This window comes from Carica papaya, chromosome 9 (assembly GCF_054855325.1).
Source record: "Carica papaya isolate Zhongbai chromosome 9, ASM5485532v1, whole genome shotgun sequence".
Lineage (NCBI taxonomy): Eukaryota > Viridiplantae > Streptophyta > Magnoliopsida > Brassicales > Caricaceae > Carica > Carica papaya.
Window position 1 is genome coordinate 24,566,449 of NC_142317.1, and position 18,138 is coordinate 24,584,586.

General features: G+C 37.8%; 1 protein-coding gene across 2 annotated transcripts; it reads left to right on the plus strand.

Moving 5' to 3' along the window:
- The first annotated feature begins 4,150 nt into the window (after positions 1-4,150).
- On the plus strand, positions 4,151-17,841 carry ALDH10A9 (aldehyde dehydrogenase 10A9). Of its 2 annotated transcripts, XM_088210641.1 has the most exons (16): positions 4,151-4,384; positions 4,901-5,043; positions 5,193-5,273; positions 5,349-5,497; positions 7,156-7,248; positions 7,333-7,456; positions 7,589-7,654; positions 7,753-7,819; positions 8,019-8,095; positions 8,169-8,249; positions 14,380-14,493; positions 16,460-16,537; positions 16,623-16,774; positions 16,927-16,987; positions 17,113-17,219; positions 17,492-17,841. In XM_088210641.1, the coding sequence occupies exons 1-16, from the start codon at positions 4,276-4,278 to the stop codon at positions 17,580-17,582; spliced, it is 1,593 nt and encodes a 530-aa protein (XP_088066767.1). In that variant the 5' UTR covers positions 4,151-4,275; the 3' UTR covers positions 17,583-17,841. The 2 variants fall into 2 exon arrangements, with proteins under 2 accessions (XP_088066767.1, XP_088066768.1); XM_088210642.1 differs by lacking the exon at positions 8,169-8,249 and having other exon boundaries at positions 4,156-4,384.
- The last annotated feature ends 297 nt before the right edge of the window (positions 17,842-18,138 follow it).

The window sequence follows — 18,138 nt, forward strand, 5'->3', positions numbered from 1 at the left end:
GGGTTCCTGAGGTTGTGTATTGACTACAGGGGATTAAATAGAGTCACAATCAATAATAAGTACCCCCACACCAGGATCCATGATTTTTTCAATTAGTTACAGGGTGTGCTCAGGTTTTCTTCAAGATAGACTTGCATTCGGGTTACCATCAAGTAAAGATCAAGGTAGAGAACATTTCCAAGACGGTCTTCAAAACGAGGTACGGACATTATGAGTTCCTGGTCATGTCATTTGGGTTAACCAATGTGCCAACCATTTTTATGAACTTGATAAACAAAGTTTTTAGGTAATTCCTGGATTAGTTCGTCATTGTGTTTATTGATGATATCTTGGTTTATTCAAGGAGTAGAGAAGAATAAGCTCATCACCTAACTTAGGTTTTATAGATTCTTAGGAAAAAGAAACTGTATGCAAAATTGAGCAAGTGTGGGTTCTGACTCGACCAGACTATCTTCCTATGGCACATAATATCAAAGGATGGGATATCAGTGAATCCTAAGAAGGTTGAGATAGTACTCAGTTGGAAAAAATTAATTTCAGTTAATGAGATTCGTAACTTTTTGAAAATAATTACCGCAGGTTTGTGGAAGAGTTTTTTAGCCTAGCCACTCCTTTGACCAAACTTACAAAGAAGAACGTCAAGTTTGAGTGGAACGATAATTGTGAAAGGAACTTCACAAAACTCAAGAAGTAGTTGACTACCGCACCCGTTTTGGCTCTACCGAGTGAGACAGATGGATACACAGTGTATAGTGATGCCTCCTACTTGTGGTTTGACTGTATTCTGATATAGCATGAAAAGGTTATAACCTATGGGTATAGGCAATTGAAAAGTCATGAAAAGAATTACTCCACCCATGATTTAGAACTTACCGTCATTATCCACGCTTTGAAGACCTAGCGCTACTACTTGTATGGGGAGACTTTTGAGATTTATACAGACCATTAGAGCTTGCAGCATATATTCACTTAGAAAGATCTTAATATGCATCAGAGGCGTTGGATAGAGTTTCTCAAGGATTACAACTGTAAGATTTTGTGTCTCTTAGGCAAAGATAATGTGGTAGTCGATGCGTTCACAGAAAAAATACAAGTATGTTGGCTCACTTAATGGTTTCTGAACGCAAGGTAACAGGGGCTGCGCAAATTAAACATATAGCGCCCGGACCGAGAAGAAAAAAAAAAAAAAAAAAAAAAAAGCTACGTCAGCAGGCCCGGTCAGCAGTCCCGGCCAACCGGGGCCTGCCACGTGGCAAGACCACGTCGCTTCAGAACGGGCCACGTTGGCGATCCGCGTGGGCGCGATCGGACGGCCCAGATCAATCGCGCGATCGGACGGCCCAGATACAATCGCACGGACGGCCCAGTTCAATAAAAAACGAACGGCCCAGATTAAAACAAAATGGACGGCTGAGATCAAAAGGCAATGGGTTATAAATAGAACCCCCACACCAGACGACAAACCCTAGCCGCCTGCCGCTCGCTGGAGAAGACGAACCAGAGGCCAACCGCCGCCACCCGCCGCCGCACCGGGGAAATTTCCGACCGCCGATCGAGGTAAATTTCATACCCCCGACTCGTTTTTCTACGCTGATTCCTCCTGTGGCCAAATCGAAGCCAAAATCCTGGCCAAACGGCCGGAATACGCGGCCGAAGACCAGCGGCGCCGCCGCGCCCCCTCTCGGTTTTTACCTCCGACGAGGCCCTTCCCGGCCTCCGTTTGATGCAATTTTTATATCACCGTGATCACCATTCTTTTCTCTACAGGTTGACCAGAGCCGAATCACCAAACCACGAACCTCGCTGGAGAGCCGCCGCACCCGAGAGCGCCGCCGCCGGTAAGCTCCGCTTCTCCGTGATTTTTTGGCCCCCCGAGGGCCCTAGGGTTGTTTTCTCGTAGGGACCGATGCGAGTGTGGCCGAATTCGGCCGGAAACGACCGAAAACAGCCAACCCGAGGCGAATCGCCGCAGCAAGCGGCGGCGCCGTCGCCGGAGCACGGCGGAGCCGCCGTGCCGGAGTTGCGATATTGGCCAAAAAGGGGCCCTGAGCCTAATTTGAGATTTTTTGGAATACGTGCAGGTACCGTTAGTGTGTTTCAGTTCCCCGGGAAAAAAATTCAGGGAAAATTAGGGACGGCCTGTAGGCGCACTGTGAATCGTATTCGGATCCCGAAAACAAGTAAGGACCCCTCACCCTATTTCCTATCACGGTATTAAAGTTCAAAATGATAAAACGGTATTTCTTGAATTAACGCATGTGTGAAATTGCTTAAGGTTGCTAATGGAGCCCGAGTCTAGTGTGATTGATGATTTACTGTTATTTGGCCTGTTTTACAGCTTTAAATGCATTATGAGGTTTGATGTGTTCGTTTTATAGTTTCGAGTGCATATATTACTGTTTTATTAATTATGGGTTGAAAGACTGAAGAACTGATACTGTATGTTGTCTGTTTGACATGAATTACGATTTGCTTGTTTAAATGTGAATTGATGATGCTTATTGAGGAAAAGGAAAATGAAAGATTGTGTAGACTGATAATTGTATGATGGGGTCAGCCTGACTAGATATCCTGGGAGATGGTGGACGGACCGGGTCCGTAGGGAACCCTACCGGGATTGTGGTCTCACATGCCGGACGGGGTATGGAGATCTTATGGTTTTGGTGCCCATACCGGACGGGGTATGGGGACGGCCCGTTTCACCCTCATACCGGACGGGGTATTGAGGTTTATGGTTTTGGTGCCCATACCCCGTTTCACCCTCATACCGGACGGGGTATTGAAGTTTATGGTTTTGGCGCCCATACCGGACGGGGTATGGGGACGACCCTGGAAACTGATTATGAATGTTAAAGGTTAACGGGTAGCGGGACCCTTAGGGACCCCCATGGATACTAGTAGGCTGGTAAATGAGAAAAGGATATGTAATATAATGATTGAATTACAAAAGGCGTGATAAGTTCTATGTTTTACAGCTTATATATTTTTATGATTGTGATAATGTTATTGTTTTCTTATATTGTTTCATGAATTCCACCGAGGTAAGTGGATGGTAAAGGTTTTATCATAAATAAAAGGATTTGTTGTAAATCATGCTCCATTGGTCTTTTGTGTTTTTCTACCCACCTTTACCTCCGTGACGGTGAGATATCGTGATGTTCTTACTGGGCTAGTGTAGCTCACTCCTTATTTAACCATTTCAGATCAGGAAGACATGGTTTCCGAGCCCGTTCCGCAGGAGGACGACGAAGGGGATGCCTAGAGACTCTGTAGTCATACTCATAGTTTTATTTTCGAGTTTCTCTTTTAGTTAGTTTAATTTTTTATATTTTAACTACGTTTTTGGTTTTCGTGTAAGGGATGTTAACTGAAATTTTGATCTCGCTTCCGCATTTTATATGTTTAAATACTCATTTCATTTTAACAATTTCCGGGGCTGTTACAAAACAAGTTTTTGTTAGATTTTTTTTATAAATTAAATAACTTAATTATAAGTTAAATGAATTTTTGTTAAAAATTAAATTTTTATTCTTTATACCAAATTTATTTTTTGATAATTTAAGAAAAAAATTTATTAAAAATTTTAGTTTAAATAATTTTACAAGTTAAATGATTTAATTATGAGTTAAATGAGTTAATTGAATGTACCTAATTATTTAATTATTTAAAAATTAGCAAAATTAAAAATTATTCTCAATAAAATTTATTTATTTATGTTATAAAAATAATAATAGTAAATATTATATAATAGATAATCTGTTATTTTTTTTAATTTATAATTATAAATAAAGAATTTTATTTTTTATAATAAATTTATTTTTTAATATTTAATAAATAAATTATTAAAAATTATAATTTAAATAATTTTAAAAATTAAATTACTTAATTATAAGTTAAATATTTTTTTTATTTTTTTATTTAATATTATATATAATAAAATAAAAATAAATTATTAGTTTAACCGAGTATACAAACGTATTTTCTCGCGGAAGAAGATTACAGGGAGAAGATGAAGATGGCTGTGTGATTGAGGTAGAAAGAGAAAATAATTTTATTTAAAATAAAAACTGATATAATCAAAGAAGATTTGTGTCGTTGTTGGCTTCTTTTTTAATTAATTTAGAAGATACATGATGACGATGACATGATTGCAGTACTAAGATATATATATATATACACAAATTAGTTCTGGAAGTATAATGAAGTGAAGGAAAAGAATCAAAACATATACTCATCATATCTCATCCACGTTCGACTATCAAAGGCAGACAGAAAATGGAATACCTAATTCCCCCACGTGAGCTGTTCATCGACGGCGAGTGGGTACAGCCTATCTGCAGGAAACGCATCCCCATCATCAACCCCGCAACCGAAGAGGCCATAGGTCATTTCTCTTTCTCTCTCTCTCTATCTTTCTATTCTCTGTTCATGTGGAGCATTAGACAATCATACTGTATATATGCATGTGAAATTTTAGGATTTGCGGAGTTATTCAACCCGATCGTTCATTTTTTATCTTCCGTTTTCCGCTTTTCATCCACTTCTTTTGAGTGTGTTAGTATCAACTTTACCCTTTTTGCTCGGCCATTCTTTTGGTCGTGTGCCGACCAAGATAAAGGAGTGTTATTAGAGGAGAATATTCTCAGTCTACTGAGACAGGGTTTTCATATCCTATCGGTTTAAGGTTGAGAGCCTTCAACTTTTTATGTTACCCTAGCAAGCAAGACGTAATGTCACGGGATAATAAAAGATAATACTGATTTCTGATTTCTGGCTACTGGGATCTTCCTAAATCCGATTATGGAAATGTAGTTGTGGGACCAACGGGTGTGTAGATGTTCAAATTTTTTGGCTGCCTTAAAAATCCAAAGTGTGAAAAGTTTTGAGGATCGTGTTTTAGGTGATATTCCGGCGGCTACTCCGGAAGATGTGGAGGTTGCAGTGGCTGCAGCTCGGAGAGCTTTTATTAGGAATAAAGGAGAGGATTGGTCCAAGGCTTCTGGGGCTGTTCGTGCCAAGTATTTGCGAGCTATTGCTGCCAAGGTACTTCATTCAAATTACTTATATTAATTTCAAAAAAGGAAATCTTGTTACTTCATAATCTTGTAAAAAATGTATGAATGTTCTGTAATCTTTTTTTTACTTTTTCTGACAGTTTTTGTCCATGCTTATTATTTAACGTCTGGATCTAGGTAACGGAGAGAAAATCTCAACTAGCAAAACTTGAAGCAATTGATTGTGGAAAACCGCTTGATGAAGCAGCATGGGACATGGTATGATTTTGACCCTTCCTAAATATTATATTTCACCATCTGAATGCTGCTAACGTGTTTGTTCGTGTTGTGAAGGATGATGTTGCAGGATGTTTTGAGTACTATGCAGACCTTGCTGAAGGTTTGGATGCCAAGCAGAAGGCCCCTATTTCTCTTCCTATGGAGACTTTTAAGAGTTATGTTCTTAAGGAGCCTATTGGGGTTGTGGGTCTGATTACGCCATGGTACATACTGCATCTTGACTATTTATGACATTTCATCCCTCCATTAACGTATTGCTTATTCGGGGATATTGCATTTTTCTTTAAACTTATACTATGGTCAGCTTTCCTTATCAATTTGCGCAAGGTGCATTTTGTTTCTTTACAACTAAAGCTTGAACAATGTCCTCTGCTGCTCGACTTTTACAGAGAGCTTTCAGCTTCAGAATAGTCTGAGGTTGATCTTGCTGTTCCTCCTCACAGCCACTTATCTTGTTGTTCCTCCTCACAGCCACTTACCACGGATACTAACATTTCAAAGCTAGCTGCCTTTCAATGTCTTATCAAAATAACATAATGAACCTTATGATTCTTGAACTTCTAAACTTTCCACACTTACAACTTAGTTTAGAAAATCCCCTATTTTCTGAAACTTAATTTGACTTCTCACGTTTTTTCTGAAAAATCTTTGAGTTCTTACAATTATTAGATCTTTTACGAGAAATTATTATGTATAGTTTTTCTATCATATGCAAAAAATTGCTCAGAACTTATGTATTTGGAGCTCATTGGTCAGAATTGGTTTCTTTACTTGCCGAAGAATATAATAGTTGCTTAATAATTTTTTATATGTCGTCTTTTCCCCTAGATTTCAAAATGAAACTAACTGAATTAGTGCCAACTACTTGGAGTAATACTTTGTCATTTTCTATCAAACCCTATACATATAAGTTTTTAGAATAGAAACCTACTAAGAAAAGATGTATTTTACCCTTGTACACTGTAACTTAAGTTACACTTTCTTTAACACTCCTTATCAAGCTGGGAATATATGTTGTTGATACTCAAATTGCTAATAATAACTTGAAATATTGAATTGCTCAAAGTTTTTAGTCAACACGTCTACTAGTTGAGGATTGGTAGATATGTATGAAATACATGTTAGGCTACTGTCAAGTTTTTCCTTGATAAAATATTTTTCGACTTCAATATATTTAGTTCTGTCATCTTACACAGATTGTGTTCAATTTTATGACTGACTTGCTCTCAAGGAAGGTATAGTATGTTGTAGTAGATCATTTGTCGACAGTTGACTGTGTACAATCCGCATCCGTATAGGCCTGAAAAATCCAAATGAACACTAATTCTTCCCTTTTCTACTTATTGTCAATGATGGCTTTAAGAGTTCATTAGAGAGCGCCATTGAATCTTATTAACAGAAAAGAGAATTAAAAGTGCTAAATACCAAGTAAGCATCTTGTTTTGGTAACGACTAATTCTAAATAGTTTTACATCTGTAGGCTCTTCTTCAAACGTATTCGAACTGTCTATATCCTATTATATAAAAAAACAACCAAAACAGTTATTTGATTACATAAATCCAAGACAACATAATTAAATAAAAGTTAAAGAAAGCCAGAAATGATAAATCATGTTGATTTCTTCCCTTGAACCCTCCTTTGACGCTGGTGAACCAGTGCAAACTCCCTTTTTACTGATTTATAACATGTACTTACTAAATTGTCCTCTTTCTTAAATTTCTTCCCTGGTCTAACTATATGCGGTTTGGAACATTTGATCTTAACCGGTTTTGGATGTTGAAATGATGTTGGCATCTTTTATCTTTGTCAACATTATGTATGTGATTTTGCTGAATTTTCTGCTTTTCCTTTTTGTTGAAGGAATTACCCCTTGTTGATGGCCACATGGAAAGTGGCTCCTGCCCTTGCTGCTGGATGCACTGCAATACTAAAGCCATCTGAATTGGCATCTATGTATGTAAATTTATGTTAACTTGCTTTTTACATCACTTTTGCTATTGATGTGAAGTTGCATGCTCATTATGTTTTCACTTTCAGGACCTGTTTGGAGCTTGCTGATATTTGTCGAGAGGTGGGTCTTCCTCCTGGTGTTCTCAATATTCTGACTGGATTGGGCCCTGAAGCAGGTGCATCTTTGGCTTCTCATCCCGATGTCGCCAAGGTCAAAATTCTTTCTTTGCCATCTTCCATTATGAAGATAAACCTTAATACCTATTTGGAAATTTTTTTATCTCAATATCTTTGTTTAAATAATCATAGTTGCTATAGCAGCTAACATGTTAGTTCTTAGCAGATTGCATTCACTGGAAGCTCAGCCACAGGCAGCAAGGTAATGACTGCTGCAGCTCAATTGGTGAAGGTAGGTTAAAAATACTAATTTTTTTTCGTTCTCTCTGCCCTTCTTTTCTTGATCAAATATGGTATGTGCATGATACATTGTGTGTTGTTTTGTGGTAGCCCGTCTCTTTAGAACTTGGTGGAAAAAGCCCAATTGTTGTTTTTGATGATATTGATCTTGATATTGGTGAGTGCTTTCTGATTCTCTGAAGTTCTATTTTAAGCATTGAACTGCCTTATGTCTCAGAAATTTGAATAACCTTTTAAAAAACAAATTTGTTCATACACTTCCACTCATGTTGCACCAGTCATATCAAAAAGTTAAGCACTTATCTATCCAGTTGTTTTTCTAGTTATATTTTTTTTTGAAATTTATGTTGGAACAGCTGCCGAATGGATCCTCTTTGGCTGCTTCTGGACAAATGGTCAGATTTGCAGTGCAACATCCCGTCTAATTGTGCATGTAAGCATGTAGTTAAAATTATCCATATTTTATTATGTACTTCTGCTTGACTTTAGTTCTTTCCTTGATGTAGGACAAATTTGGGGTAATTTGCCTACTAAGAAGTTGGGAAAAAAAACCTAGATATCACGTCTTGGGTTTTGATGCACCACACGTAAGGGTTGATTGAATCACACAATCAATTATGAGAAAGTTTCAAAAAATTATTATTGAATACTTGGATGATTAATAAGTGAAATTATAAAATTATTTATAGTAATCTCTAAGTAACTTGTTTAAACTAGAATTGAAGTAGGAAAGAGTACTCCAATAGAATTAAGAATGCTAATCCTAATACAACTACATAATAATACAAGTAAAAATAAATTCCTAGCTCTAATAAGAGTATTAAATAGTAAGCTAAAAATATTCCAACAATAAATAAAATCGGGAGTGGGGTGGGGGGGGAGGAGGAGGTGTGGAAAACTCGGCTCCATTAACTTGAAATTATAGAATGTGGCATGCATGACAAGGTGTGGAAAACTCAGCTCCATTGAGTTGGAATCGTAGAATGTGGCATGCATGACAAGGTCTAGCCTCATTTCTGTGATCCAATTGCAATCAATTTGAGGACATCCTTTTCATTTTACTAGAAAATTGTGATAAATACCATTCCTTGTTGCTAACAATATCTTTAATCTTTTCTTTGATATTTGCATTATCTGATGAGCGATTAGTATTCTATCATGAGAAACTGTAAGGTCACCTCCTTGATATGAAGGTCCTCAATATTGAATACCTTACTTATACTCATATCTTCTACTAAATCAATAACGTAAGCATTTGAACTAATCTTCTTGAGAAGACCACTGTTTTTGGAATGAAGTTTCTTGTAGACACCCTTAAGAAACCTTTCGGATTTTAGGCGTACCATAACCATATCTCCCTCATTAAAGTCAGCAAGTTTTCTTTTTATATCAACAAAAGCTTTATATGCTTAATTACTTAAAATAATTCTATTCGTCTAACTTCTGCATTTTATGTCACATAAATGTTTAGCAAAATCTTGTCTCAATGGTAAGATGAGCATTCAATGGGGAAGGAACCAAATTAATAAGTTTCCTTAGTTGTATACCCATAAAGCATTCAAAAAGACCGATTCTGTGCTTCGACTTACTAAACTATTGTTAGCAAATTCCCCAACTGAAAGAACAAGATCCCAATTGGTAACATGATCGCGCGCACAACACCAAATTAGGTTTCCCAAGCTCATGTTAATAACTTAAGTTTGTCTATCAGTTTGTGGATGAAAAAGTGTAGAATATTTTAGTTAAGTATGCTACATCTTCCACAAGGTATGCCAAAAGTAACTTACAAATTTTGTATCACGATCAGAAATAATGGACTTAGGGTAGCCCATGTAAGGGAACTACTTCTATGAAGAACAGTTTGACCATATGAGAAGCATCAAACATCTTCGCACATGGTGTGAAATGAGTCATTTTAGAAAACTTATGTACTACCACAAATATTGAATAGTGGCTCCTTTGTTTTTGGCAACCCAAGCACAAAGTCCATGCTTATATCTGCCCGTGGCTCATGGAGTTCAGGTAGTGGTGTGTATAGACCAGTATTATGCTTCTTTCCTTTGTAGATTTGAAAGATACAATATCTATCAACTGTTCGAGCCACATCTCTTTTTATGCTTGGTTAATAAAATCGATATTTCACCATAGAAATTGTTTTATCTCCTAGCCTTAACTCGGATTTAATAATATTATTCTTCAAATCTATCTTATAAAAATATGCCGAGCCTGTCATGAGATCTAACATAATCATTAAGAAAAGGTATGGGGAATCTATACTTGATGGTAATCTTGTTGATTGCGCAGCTATCAACAACATCTTTTAGGTCCTGTCGTTCTTGAATGTGAATAATGCTATCATAGACTTATTGGAGGGTCCCATTGGCATGCATCTAGTAGGAACAACCTATGAATTTGCCAATTATGAGTTGGACACTTTAACCATTTAGTCATAGATGCTTACAGGGATCATCAAGCACATGGGCTTAAACTTTCTTGTATAAACCTTTTAGATATTAATTTGTCAACTTATTGTTTAAGCTCAACATGTTCACTTGGATTCATACGGTATGCTGGTAAGTTAGCAATTGAGGTCCCGAAACTAAGTCAACCCCATGTTGAATGCTACAAAATGAAGTCAGTCCATTTGGCAAATCTAGTGGAGCAATATCAGAAAAGTTAGGCAGTAGGCTAGTCACTTTTGTTGTTGTTGTTTTTTATTAAACAAGTTATTGGTTCTTTTACACCCTGACTTACTAGAGCATAAACAATTTTTTATTCTTTACCTTCTGCTTCAAACTGCTTTCTTGACAAAAGATGAAGTTCTTTCTTGTAACCAGCTATTGCAATTTTTACAGCCTTTTTGGTTTTGAAGTTTCTGATATCTTTTGTGCTCATGGATTCCAGGAGAACATCTCTTTTTTCCATGGAAAAAGAATATGTATTTCCTTCCATTACGGTGTCCGTTACAATAATATAGCTAAGAGCAACCAAGAAGAATATGAGTTACTTGCATGGGGACAACATCACATTAGATGGCATCTTTGTATTTACTACTTTGGAAGAGACAATACATTATTGAGCTACCAATGTTGTTGTTCGCCAATCTATGCTACTTTGTATGGTTGTGGTTATAGTTTTGTTGAAAATTTGAGACGCTCTAAGGTCGAAGCCGACACTAATTCATGCAATTTCCCTCGTCGATGACAAGCTTTTTGGCTTTTGGTCCACAAATAACAAGGGTTGAAATGTAGTAGTACAACATCAATCTTCTTTAATAGAATTTTACATTACTTCCAATCTAGTATTAAGTCTGAAATGTCTCAAATTTAATATTTAATTCAGCTTTAGTCACCATTGGTGAAGCTAAATGTCTATTTAAAAGTGAGGTAAGAATGATCATAGAAGCTAAAACAAAACAGAATGCACAGGGCTTACTTGCGGCTGGCCACGCATGGGCTTCATGCAGCAGTGATATGGCAGATGGCTCAATTGGAGGTGTTAAACTTAGATTTGAGACTAGTGTAGGACACAACGTTGTAGAAGTGCAGTTCCGCAAGAGGTAATGATTGTAGGAGCTTCTGCAGGCAAGTGGCAGTCTTGTGGAGTTCTGCAACAGGAATATGGGGTTTGGTTGATTGAGTTTTTTTGGAGCTAGTGATGGTGGCAATGTCAACCGCGTCTAGCAAGTGATTGGCGGGCAGCTCACTTTGTGGCTGATTGCACGTGGGTTTTACGCGTCGGCTTCTAGTCACCAGATGGTGATGACCATTTGGCAGGTGACTCAATTGGAGATGCTGAACTCGGATTTGAGACTAGTGTAGGACATGATGGTCCTTGAAATGTGGATTCGCATGAGGCAGCTGCTGTGGTAGCTTCTGCTAGTAAGTGTAGGGGTTCCCGTGGAGTTTTATGGTGGGGCGTTGGGGGTCAGTCAATCGGGCATTTCTGGAACTGGTGGTGGTAGCAGTATTGACCACCTCCAGCATGTAATTGGCAAACATTTCAACTCGTGGTTGGCCGCGTGTGGGCTTCATTCACCTACTTTCGGTGACTAGACGGGAGCCGCCATTTGGCAAACGACTCAACCAAGGGTGCCGAACTCATATTTGAGGTTGGTGTAGGACTCAATGGTATTGAAGTGCAGATTCACGAGAGACAACATGATGCAGAACCCGAGGATCAAAAAAACCCACATCCTCATCACAACGGCTTTAGGAGCTTCTACTAAGGAGTATGGTAGTTTTCAATGGAGTTTTGCGGTGGGGCTTTAGGGTTGGTCGATCGACCTTGTCAAGACCTGGTGGTGGTGGTATTGTTGACAATCTCCAACAGGTGATTGGTTGATGGCTCAGCTCGTGAATGGTCGACCATGAGCTTCACGCACTGCCTTCTAGCCATTGGGATGGTGGTAGTCATTTGGCATATGGCTGAACTGGAGGTGCTAAACTCAGATTTAAGGTCAATGTAGGATGTGACGGTGTGGAAGTACTTATTTGCGAGAGGCAGCAGTGTGATTTTTAGTGGACTTTTTTGCTGTAGGGGCTTCAAGAGTTGATCGACCGACCTTGCCCCTCGAGAGTTGGTGGTGGTGGCAGTGTTGACCACCTCCAATAGGCGATTGGCAGGCAATTCAACTTGCGGTCGCCACACATGGGCTTCACGTGCCAACTTTCGGTCACTGGACGATGGTGATCATTTGGCAAGCAATTCAACTAGAGGTATTGAACTCATATTTGAGGTCGGTTTAGATATTCTGGTTCAATTATTTTGGGGCATAACTTTGATAGTTTAGATGATTTTGACTCCATTATAGATATTTTAATTAATCTATACTTGTTTTTGTACATGGGCGGCGCCCCCTTGGCGCCATTACATCATTACATCACATGCTTTTATCTCAATATATATATATATATATTTGAGGTTGGTGTAAGATGCGATGGTGCAGAAGTGCGAATTCGCAAGTGGTAGCGGCTGTAGGAGTTTCTACCAGCAAGCGTGGCAGTTTCTGGTGGAGTTTTGTGGCGGGGTTTCGGGGGTTGGTCGATCGGGCCTTTTTGGAGTTGGTGGTGGTGATAGTGTCGACCACCTCCAATAAGTGATTGGTAGACGGCTCAACTTGCAGTTGGCCACACGTGGACTTCACGCACTAGCTTCCGATCACTGGATGGTGGTGGCTCAAATATCAGTGGTAAACTCATATTTAAGGCCGGTATAGGATGCAATGGTGCAGAAGTGTGGATTCGCAAGAGACAATAGTTATGGGGCTTTCACTGGCAAGTTTGGTGGTTTCAAGTGGAGTTTTGTGGCAGAGCTTTGGGGGTTGGTCGATTGGGTCTTCTTGGAGTTGGTGGTGGTGGTGTTGAGCACCTCCACCAGGTGATTGGCAGGCTGCTTAACTCGCGGCTGACTGTGTGTACGCTTCACGTGTCGGCTTCCGGTCAGTGAAGGACAGCGGCTATTTGGTAGGCAGCTCAACTGGATGTGTTGAACTCATATTTGAGGCCGGTGTAGGACATGATGATACAATAGTACGAATTTGCGAGAGACAGCAGTTGTGGGAGATTCCATTAGTGAGTATGATGGTTTGGGTTGGAGTTTTGCGGTGGGACTTCAGGGTTTGGTCAATTGGATCTTTCTAAAACTGGTGGCGGCGGCAGTGTCTACTACCTCCAGCAAGTGATTCAAAAAACTATTATTGAATACTTGGATAATTAATAAGTGAAATTACGAGGTATTTATAATAATCTAAGTAATTTTTTCTAAAAAGAATGAAATTAGGAAATAGTAATCCTAATACCAATAAAAAATACTAATAAAAATAACTTCGTAAATCTAATCAGACTCTTAAATAATAAACTAAAAATACTCGAAGAATTAATGAAACCCTATCATGGCTATGTGCCATCACTCCCCTCCCTACTTCCTAGTATATTGTTTAAGAACAGTCCATCGATACTTTTTCACCTGCTGTTTAAGTCTTTCTGGTGTTGTTAAAACTGTCTTTTTATTTGGTATGGGGTTTCAATACTTGAATTCGATTATGATTTTGTGATATTGAGACTGGTTTTGCATCAAACAAGACGCGATAAAACAAGAATAGGTCTTGGTATTCTGTCTATGGTTTTGCTAGTAGAACATTGGAATCACCTTAACTTATGCATGTAATCTAATAAAACTGAAAACAGTCTATAGTAACCTGTCGGTCTAACAAGCTACCTGAAGACAGCATAAGCCTGCAAATCAATTGTGCACAAAAACAGAAGCCAACAGGCTAGCCCTAGCGTACACTTCCTACTACATGCAAGACACCTGACCAAATGCGAATTGAAACTTTAGTGGAGAAAAATGTTCAGTCCCAGAACATTACCTATCCAAAGAGTAACAAAGAAAATGATGAGGTAACCTTTTTGCTTGAACTTAGCAAATTTAGCTGCCAAAATAAACATATATTCACCTGCTAGCCTCTCGAGGTTATCTGCCATAAACAAAGACAACCCAGAAATATTTCAATATTTATTTCTATTGTTCAATGATTCTGATAATCTGGACCTTTGACCCAATAGAAATGTTTGCGACAAATCTTCTCCGTCTTTTTAATTTGCTAATAGATCTCACCACTTAAAATGAACAGAATCAGTGTATTGATCGAGGAGGAATGGTTTTAGTTTAGTCTTTCTCTTAATTCATTCTTCACATTTTCTTGAAAAATATCAGGAAAGTATTGCATCAGAATTGCTTGATAGACTTGTGAAATGGAGCAAAAACATTAAGGTTTCAGATCCCTTGGAAGAAGGTTGCAGGCTTGGTCCTATTGTCAGTCGGGGCCAGGTAAGAATCCTGTTTTAATTTTGGTTTATTGCTGCTTCTTTTTCCCAGGATGCATTAACATTTTAACATCAACCCAAAAAAGGAAAAATCACAATTATGAATGACACTGCAAAGGATTCACTAGAAGTTCGGAGTCAATAGTTATTGTGAAATTGCAGATAGTTAGCCTTAATTTTGCTGCTTGTTTTGGGGCCATATTTTTCACCATCTTGTAATAGTTCAGTTAATTGATAAGATTTTTACTCCAAGAATATTCATGTAGTTTGCTCTTTTTCTTTTTGTTCTTGTGATTACTGACTCTAGTCTCTGGTCTTCTATGCATGAAACAGGAATATGCAAATAAGATTTTCTTAAAATTGAGATTTGTTCATGAATTTGGGTACATTTACGTATATCAACGTGCATGATTTAATGAAGTTGACAAGAACAGCTATTGTTAGAAATTATTGTAGTATCTTCATACATGCTAAAATCTAAATTTGGTTCTTGTACCATTTATTTTTATTCAATTCGATTTTGCATCAAATTTGTTTCTATACATTTAAAAGATTTTTTAGTTCCATTTCTCTTGTTATTAACTGTTAGTGCTATTAATGTCGGTGTTATATGTTAAATTTGTTGATACATGCCGGCTTCTGATTAGTTTGATTGTAAGTTGAATATTACATCAAACGTCACATGGCATCTCATATGAAAAATAATTTAACTTGAACTGGTTTGAATATGTTGAAAATTTTTTTAAAAAAAAGAACCGACAGGGTTTCTCTCTCTCTTCCTTCTCTTCTTCCTCATCTCTCTTCTCGTAATCTGCTTCTCTCTCTTGCTTCCCCAAACAGAAAATTGTTAATTAAAAGAAAGCAAATAAAGCATCCTTTCCAAGATGCCAACGCAAGAAACATAAAGTAGGTCATGGAAATGCAAAGAGAAAGCAAAGGAAAGGGAAGGAAAACAATGTTCTTTTTTTGTAGTGGCAGATTTAGAAAAGCCAGAAAAGGGCGGGGTCGATGGAGATGAGGAGGAGGAGGAGGCAGAGAAGCTGATTGAGGGGATGGCAGTGTTGGATTTCAACATGTTGTACTCAACAGTGGTGTTGCAGACGCAAGGAAAGTGGATGAGACTGGAGAGTATTGATGCAGGAGACAGAGAAAGGAGGAGATTTCAGAGGGGCTTTAAGGATGTGGGAAGGTGAGGTCCTTGGTTGCTTCGAGGGCCATCATATCGCTATTGAATCCGTTTGATGAGTTCTTTGTTCTCTCATTATGTTGCAAAACCCCATGTTTGTTTCCCATAAAAAAATTTTCAAGAAAACAATAGAAAGCTATACTAAGGTCCAAAATAAGAGAGAGAAGCAAATTGAAATGAGGAGAGAGATGAGGAGAAAGAGAGAGAAGCATTCTTTTTTTCTTTTACATTTTGGACCTGATCAAATTGGTCCATAAATAAATTATCTTTTTTACGTTGGATGTCATGTAACATTTGATGTGGCATTCAACATAATTGGACCAATTAGAACCTGTCTCGTGTCAATAAATTTGATACGTGACCCCTAAGCTAACGATGTTTATAGTTAATAATGGAGAGAGATTAAAATAGCAAATTTTATAAATGTACATCGATTAATTTGACGCAAAATCAAGGCAGAGACCAAATTGAACAAAAATAAATAGTTCAGGGATCAAATTTATGTTTTAGCCTTTCCATACTTAACATTATACTAAACTGTAGTTTGCTTCAGGTTCTTTTCTGTAGGGTTGAGTATGTATATGGTCCATTGCTGTATTCTTTTTCTAAGCACAGATTTACCATTACATGTATGGTAATTCAGTTCTCTCTTTGAAGAACATTGCACTTGATTTGGCTATTTTCACCCGATGTAACGGTCCAGTTTTGTGCATCTATCGACCAGAAATTTTAGCTTGCCCTGGAAAACATTTATGGCTTACTCATAACCTGTCTACTGCTACAGTATGAGAAGATACTAAAGTTTATTTCAACTGCAAAAAGTGAAGGAGCAACTATTCAGACTGGTGGCACTCGTCCTGAGGTATGATTTCCTGCATTTCATTGCAGGCATTCTCTCTCTCCAATCTGTTATGATATTGAAGTTTTTTTAAAAAAACATTTTGCAGCATTTGAAGACGGGATTTTTTATTGAACCAACAATCATTACTGATGTAACTAACTCCATGCAAATCTGGAGAGAGGAAGTTTTTGGACCTGTTCTATGTGTTAAGACATTTTCCACTGAAGAAGAAGCCATTCAATTGGCAAATGATACCCAGTAAGTTGATTGTTTTTATCTGGACATGATTATTTTTCTTTCATTCCTTCAATTTGTTTCACTGGGAAGCTCTCCCTTTTAAATTCCCCTTTCCCTTTGGTCTGGTTTTGATGTGGGATGGTCATGCCCGACAACCTATTGGTGTTTGACAGTTATGGGTTAGGTGCTGCTGTGATATCCAAAGATCCTGAGAGGTGTGACCGAGTAAGCAAGGTAGGATTCATTTTTGTTGAAGTTACAACCATTGTTCCGTGCCCCACGCCACCATATAGTGGCATATTTTTGTTGGGGATTATCTAATATTGAAAATGAATTGGCTTTTCTCTTTTCCTGCTCAGGCATTTCAGGCAGGTATTGTATGGATTAATTGCTCACAGCCATGCTTCTGTCAGGCCCCATGGGGTGGCAACAAGCGTAGTGGCTTTGGACGAGAACTAGGTGAATGGTATGTTTCTTATTATCTGGATAACGGATTCAACTAACATTTTTATCTAGATTACTCAAGTAAAAAACAAGTAATTTGGTTCCTTTTTGTCAAGGGTTTCTGAATAGAGAATTCATGTAAACACAAATGAATATTTGACTCACTTATACTTGCAATTGCTTGAACCCAAGATGCTTTTCTTTTTTTTGAGGAACGAGCATGAGATGCTTGAGACATCCAAGATTATGAAAGGACGGTTAACAACAGAATCCAATTTGTGTGTGCTTTTGTAGGGGACTTGAGAATTACTTGAGTGTGAAGCAGGTAACTCAGTATGTCTCCCCTGATCCATGGGGCTGGTACCAGTCTCCTTCGAAGCTGTGATAGTTCCTCTTGAAACCAGAATGTAAAATCTACGATTGCAGCAAGATGTGAGAAATAAAAGAGGGTTTGATATCGGAACTAATGATTAAGAACATTGTGTGATCTATTTGGGTAAATGTTTTAGTTATGTTTGAGCAGAGTTCTTGTAATTGCTGATGCATCGAGGTATCATATTTCGTTCTTCACAAAAATGTGTGCACACTGGTGCAACTCACTCCAATCTATACATATACATGGACGGAAAATCTAATTAGCTTTATTATCGTGCGATGTTCGCATAAATCAATATTATGTTAGAACAATGTTCCAATTTCAAAATTATAATTTAAAAAAAAAAAAAACGTAGGGAAAGCAAAATTATGGAAGTGGAAGAAGAGATGAAATTTTTTAGGTAAAATTGAAACAGTAAATTTTAAATTTAATTAATTTTGATGGAATTGAAGATGTGTAGCTTCCATTCTCTGTGGATTTTTTTTTTTTAAAGAAGATAATTTTTTGTGATCTTTGCAGGATTTTATTATTTATGTATCAATTTGAGATAGCTAACTATTTTACT

Coding starts and splice junctions, on each gene's coding strand:
- ALDH10A9 (XM_088210641.1), top strand. CDS start 4,276: ATGGAATACCTAATTCCCCCACGTGAGCTGTTCATCGACGGCGAGTGG. Junction 4,385..4,900: donor CGCAACCGAAGAGGCCATAG/GTCATTTCTCTT, acceptor ATCGTGTTTTAG/GTGATATTCCGGCGGCTACT. Junction 14,494..16,459: donor CTATTGTCAGTCGGGGCCAG/GTAAGAATCCTG, acceptor CTACTGCTACAG/TATGAGAAGATACTAAAGTT.